At 41.7% G+C, this 6,000-nt stretch overlaps 1 protein-coding gene across 1 annotated transcript in view; it reads left to right on the top strand.

The window, feature by feature from the left end:
* The window catches only part of LOC115410461 (protein shisa-9B-like), a 41,174-nt gene extending 36,781 nt beyond the window's left edge, over nt 1-4,393 (top strand). The window contains exon 3 of the mRNA XM_030122116.1: nt 1,543-4,393. Coding sequence (XP_029977976.1) covers nt 1,543-2,438 — 896 coding nt within the window. The 3' untranslated portion in view covers nt 2,439-4,393. The remainder of the gene's footprint in view (nt 1-1,542) is intronic.
* Nucleotides 4,394-6,000: the final 1,607 nt, after the last annotated feature.

The raw sequence follows: 6,000 nt of genomic DNA on the forward strand, positions 1-6,000 counted from the left end.
CCTCTGTGTTCTGTAGGATTATGGTTAAATAAAACCATCACCTTGGTGGCAGAGAGCTGGCTAATACAAAATAGTCTGTGAAACTAGAATAATCTTAGTGAAGTCTTCATGTTATTGATGATGGGGCTCTTCAGAAAAGCTGGGTCTGATTCCTTCCTGATGCATAATGTTAATCTCAGTGGGAAACTGGCCTTTCACAGTCAGAGGCATGCAAAGCCCACACTGAGGAACAGCGGTGTTTTCCATTTCTACTCACGTACGCCGCTGGATATGTGCACTGTTGAGCCGACTGCCATCGGATTGATTCACCTGTCGCCTGAGCAAGTTTGATCCCCAGGGGCGGTCTAGCAGCAGCTCGGCGGGTGAGACGGCGCTCTTCCTCCCTCCCTCAACCCCCCACCCGCTACTTCCCTGCTATCCCTTCATGCAGCCGTTCGCTCGTTTCTCTCGCCCGTTCACAGAGCGATAAAGTAGATTTATAGTTACAGCGGCAAAGCAAACTCACTGAGTGTGTTAACTTTATCTTCAAGGACGTGGAGGCAACAAGGCCTAAAGAGTAATGACTCGATTGTGAGCGACGGCAAAAAAGGTCACATTTCTCTGTGATAACAGAAACTGTGACTTAGTGACAGTGACTGACAGAGAGCGAGGCATTGAACCTGACTCTTCAGAGAGAAAAGAAACAAACAAGCATGTTAAGAAATCTAGAGAAACACAGAGGTGCTGCAACACAAAGGCACATTAAAATAGGGCACGTGTCCCCTTAAACCCTATAAACTCATTTCTCTTGTGACGTTTTAATAAAGGTTTTTTTTTCAACCTTCATGTCTTCATCCCTACCTTCTTGAGAACTAGCCACATTGAAACCACAGCAATCTTGATTTTAAACAGATGTCTCGATCAGATCTTACTTCTCTTTTTTATCATAGTGGCTCCAGAAATAAGATGTTTTTTTTGGCTTCATATGGGAGGAAGAGGCGAGGTGGATGAGACAATCTGGGCTCTCCTTTTGATTTTACTCCTCCAGAGGCACGACAGGTCTCTGTATGCAGGCGTTTACAGTAGCCCTCACAGCCAGGTTGGTCACTTGGATGAGAACAGGCTGACTAACAAAGTTAAAATATAAGACGAGTTTGTTATGTGACCTTTTCAGAATGTGGGAGTAAAAAAGGGACAGGATGGTTTCTATCCAAACTTTTGCTGGTGTACATGCTTTTGTTTCTCAGTTTGTTTTTCAACTATTTGCATTTCTGTTTTATGAGTCACATGTTTCCTTCCTCTGTGTCCAAACAGATGATGTGATGATATTGTTTCTCCACAACTGACTTTGAGCTGCCTAAATTACAAATAACACTGAAGTAACTACTTGCTGTTACTCAACTGTTACACAACTTAAATTTTTTTCTCCGCTACATCCTAGAGGAAAATTTTACACTTTTTACTTCAAATATTTTGGATTTATTCCTACAATTTAGCCACGCACTGCAGCAGCTCTCTTATATTACCTAAACATGTTTATTATTTTTCTGTTTGTTCTCTCAGCTGCCAAATACAACGGTGAACTCTACAACAAGCGACGGCTGATGGTGGAGCTACCGACGAAAGGTGGCCTTCCTCTGCAGCCAATGGGCAACTCCAGACCCTCCATGGGCAACATAACGTCGATGACTCCCCCAATGACCACAAACCCCATGGCTTCTAACCCCATGACCTCCAACCCCATAAACCCCACCATCACCCAGATGACCCCAATGACATCTATGACGCCGATGACATCTATGACACCCATGACCTCAATGACGCCCATGACCTCCCTCACCCCTATGACCTCCATGACTCCTATGACCTCCATGACCCCAATGACCTCACTGGGTCCACTGACTCCAGAGCCAGTGGCTACCTATATCACTGAGATGCCCAGCATTTCCTCCGTCTCCACCCTCCCAACAGAACGGCACATAGCGGGCACTGGGGGAAGTGGACTGAAGCCCAACGGCCAGAAACCCAAAAGCAGCCACGGCCACGCTGCCCACGGCTCTCATAGTGCACACACTCATGCTCATAGCCACAGTAGCAAGCCACCAGGACTGGGGGCGACCTCCCTGGCGCACATGGCAGGGACCATGCCAGGTGGCACGTCCCTGGGCATCTCTAGGGCCGCTGATATGGCCATTGGCTCCACCTCGGCTACAATGGGCCGCCCATTGGCATACAGTTCCAACACCATTGCAGCAGGGCATGCAATGGGGCTGGGGCTGAAGGGCTGGGATGGGACCGAGACAGTGGGCCGGCGGAAGACCTACGGGCACAAGAGGCCTCAGTGTACCGTGCTGGAGCCGAACCAGCTTCACGGAACGAGAGGGCAGAGCCACAGCCAACACTTCCTTCCCACACAGCCCTACTTTGTGACCAACAGCAAGACAGAGGTGACTGTGTGAGTGAGGATGTGAAGGAGAAAAAAGAGGGGAAGGATGCATGTGGAGTGGTGGCATAAGTAATCTCTGAGTGGAGACACCAATTCCTGCAGTGGTTGAGGGTGCAGGTTTATTTGTGTTGTGTGAAGGCTTGTTGGTACTGAGGAGTGACTGTCACAATTTTGTGGTGGGACAGTGTCACCATGTCTGAGTGGTCCTTGTGTCACAAACAGAACGTTCACAAATTAAATCACTGAATAGACCTTTGTTGTCGAGTACAAGGTGGTGGCATCTGTAATCAAAACAGAGTATACAGAGCAGGGGCGTCTGTACACATGTGGTGATATTAGAGTGTTGTCTCACAGCTAATATCTACTCAGTAAAGATAACAATACCTGTGCATTACAGTGCGACAACACACAGCTAATAAAAATGGGAAACTGCTGATAAAAATGGATTTTATGAACCAAACCCGAGAAGCAATATAAGGGAATAAGAGCAAAGCACTGAAGTATCGTGGGAAAGGAGAAACACAGCCAGTTTACCCACAAACGAAAGCTCATCTGCCCATCAAAGGCTTGAATGGCTGGGAAGAAAAATCATTCCCTTGATGATTCACCCGCAAATCTTTTGAGGGCTTTGAAACAGACACACGATGAGGGCGCTGGGCTTTGGACTGCAGAGATGCAGGTCTTTGTACTGTGCTATTCAGAAGCGCCTTCATAAACTCTGCAGCTGAAGGTCGCTCTTTTCCACATGGCCCCAGCAAAAGAGAATGGAGGCTGTCGCACTGGCATTGTTCTGTTCTGATCTAGTCGTGTGTGCTGACAGCTGACCCAGAGGAGGTTATATGGAGGCAGGGAGGCAGCATCTGGATGATGCTGCAGCAGCTAGCAGAGGCTCCTTGGAGCGTCACACTCGTACACAGACAAACATGCAGACACCTGTTCTCATGCAAAAACACAGAAACACAACACACTGATATGGGTTCTGGAATAATGATCTACAAACTTAGAATTTAGAAAATAGCTGAAAATCTGTGTAAATTGTTTTTGGACAGGTCAGGGTTTCCCCCCAAATTTGTAAGAGTTAAGTAGAATTACAGCCAATCAATCAATCAATCAATCAGTCACTCAATCAATAACCTCCTTATAGGGCTGGGTTGTATAACGATCTCAAAACATTATTGCAACTAAAAACATTTGGCCATTAACAATAGGATTTTAATATTTTTTCTTGATACAGGTACAGACAAAAAACAAAAGGCAACACCCACAAAGCACTAGTGGCAGATTAGTTTTGTGTAGTTAAATCTTCACATAGTGGGGAAAAAAACTAACCAAACAAACTAACAAACAAAAAAACTCTGCAGAGAATTTGATAACAGACAGCATTCATGATGCATTCAGGGCCCCTTGTAAAAAAAGAAAATTCCTCATTTTGAACAGCACAGACAAAACATTGCAATCATGTACCCCCTGTGCATTTATAAATCTATACTAATGTGACCACACAGTAAAGACAGTTATATTTAAAATCCTGTGTTTAGCAAATGAAGCATCTTCCTTTGGCTTTCATGCATTCCTAGGACACTATGATAGATTGAGATCAATATGGGGAAAAATATTGTGATCATGTTTTGCTATATTGTCCAGCCCTACTGATATATTCAACAACAGTCATTATTGCCTAAAAATTATTGGAAACACTTTAAGGTGTAAAAAAATGATTTCATTTTATTTTTCCCACTATCAATAAGTGACTTTTGTTGTAGGAGCTAATATAGTTGTATATTACATCAGATTAAGGCTGACACATTAAGAACATATAAGTATGTAAGGACAGCCAGAGCACTGTTAAGTCCAAAATTATTCTTGGTGGACCAAATGTAAAATAACATTTCTCCTATACAGTGATACTTCTGCATTAGAGATTCTTCTGCTATTGTCGTAAACAAGAAGCGACTGTAAAAAAAAAAAGAAAAAAAAGAAAAAAAAAAAGGATATAACAGGAAAAAAACAATTTTTTTCAGGTGAGAGACACTGCCATGGGATGGTCTTGATTGCCTTGCTTGTTTCATTCAGCATCAAGCTTGAATATCCTTACTATCTCAGTTAACTGATTCAAAATCCCAAGAAATAGACCATGCTTCGAAGGGTTTTCTGAGCCTATTTGCTTGTTTTCTGACGCTGTGAGAGTTATTAACAGCCGCTGTAAGTGGTATCATTTTGACCTTTTTAACTGAAGTGCTGCTTCCGCCTCTAAGACCCTTTTAACACTAGTAATTAAGATGCATTTTGAGTGATCGGGCTGCAACAAGACAGGGCTTAGCCATATTAAATGAGAAAAGGGGGGAAGTGCATCCAGAACAAAATGAAAATGGATTATGACGTGGCTTCTTGAAGCACCTGAGGAAGCACTTGGCCTCAAAACCTAGAGAATAAATGTAAGTCATGTGCACAGATTCACATCCTGACTAAGAACAAGCAAACACTAGGCAGGTGGTTCATACTGCACAACGCTTTGGCTACACTGAACATGTAAAATATGCAGATCATTTGTCTGGGGAACATTTATGTTCTTATCTTGTGGATCCTTTTTTTGACAGTGTTTGTGAAGGGCAAAGCAAACAAGCACCAACAAGCTAGTACTAGCAAAGTAAATCCTGTTAAAGAGGGGGAATTTAAATAAGTGCTGATCGATTATTTTTGTGCCTACTTTTTTCATTTCTTCTCATTCATTCGTTCTAATTTCTCTAGTCATTTTGTCACAACACAGGTGACAAGAAAGAATAACAAGGCTAAACTCTTTCAACCAACATGCGGTTAAGCTAATATTAAGCTAGTCATTGCTTATATTTTGGTAGTTTACTTCGAAACACAAAGTAAACTACACTTTGTGACCCATATTTGTGTTAAAAAATTTGTGCATACCTACTGCAAAAAAATAAAATAAATAAGAGTATTGTCTTTTTTGTTTTTTGTTTTTTTTTCAATGCAGATCTTCATGAAAAATCTTCATCACCTTCACACTACTTGCTTTCTCATTAGCATTGATCACATACGATGTTAAATGAATGTGAAGCGAACCTTTTGAAATGTCACTTAAAAGAAATTACAAATTAGGTAATTAAATTTTCTTTAACAAGTGAAAAGTGCTTAAATTGTATTGTGCTGGGTTTTCAGAGAATGGCACAATGGCCTATATTAGACATGACTGGAAGAAACAGTAGAAGAAGTAGAACACTGTTTTTCTTAGGAAGATGTCAAACATTTGTCAGCTGATCAGTCACAAGTTTAACATTTACTACATTTACTACATCAGAATTTATTCAACATAGGCTTTTCAGTTTTCATTCCTGCTCCTCAAAAAGATATCATTAAACATGCGTAACCATTTTTTTTTTCAATGAAATTAAGGTTTGAAGTCAATGTAAGGTTTTTTAATGAGAAACTTAAAAATTTGTATAAAATATATTAATTGGAATGCACATAATATTGATAGTAAAAGCATAATGCAGTGTAATGCGCTCTACATATATTACATGTTCAGTGTAGCCGGGGGTGATTATAACAGACAGATATGG

Source organism: Sphaeramia orbicularis, chromosome 19 (genome assembly GCF_902148855.1).
Source record: "Sphaeramia orbicularis chromosome 19, fSphaOr1.1, whole genome shotgun sequence".
Classification (NCBI taxonomy): domain Eukaryota; kingdom Metazoa; phylum Chordata; class Actinopteri; order Kurtiformes; family Apogonidae; genus Sphaeramia; species Sphaeramia orbicularis.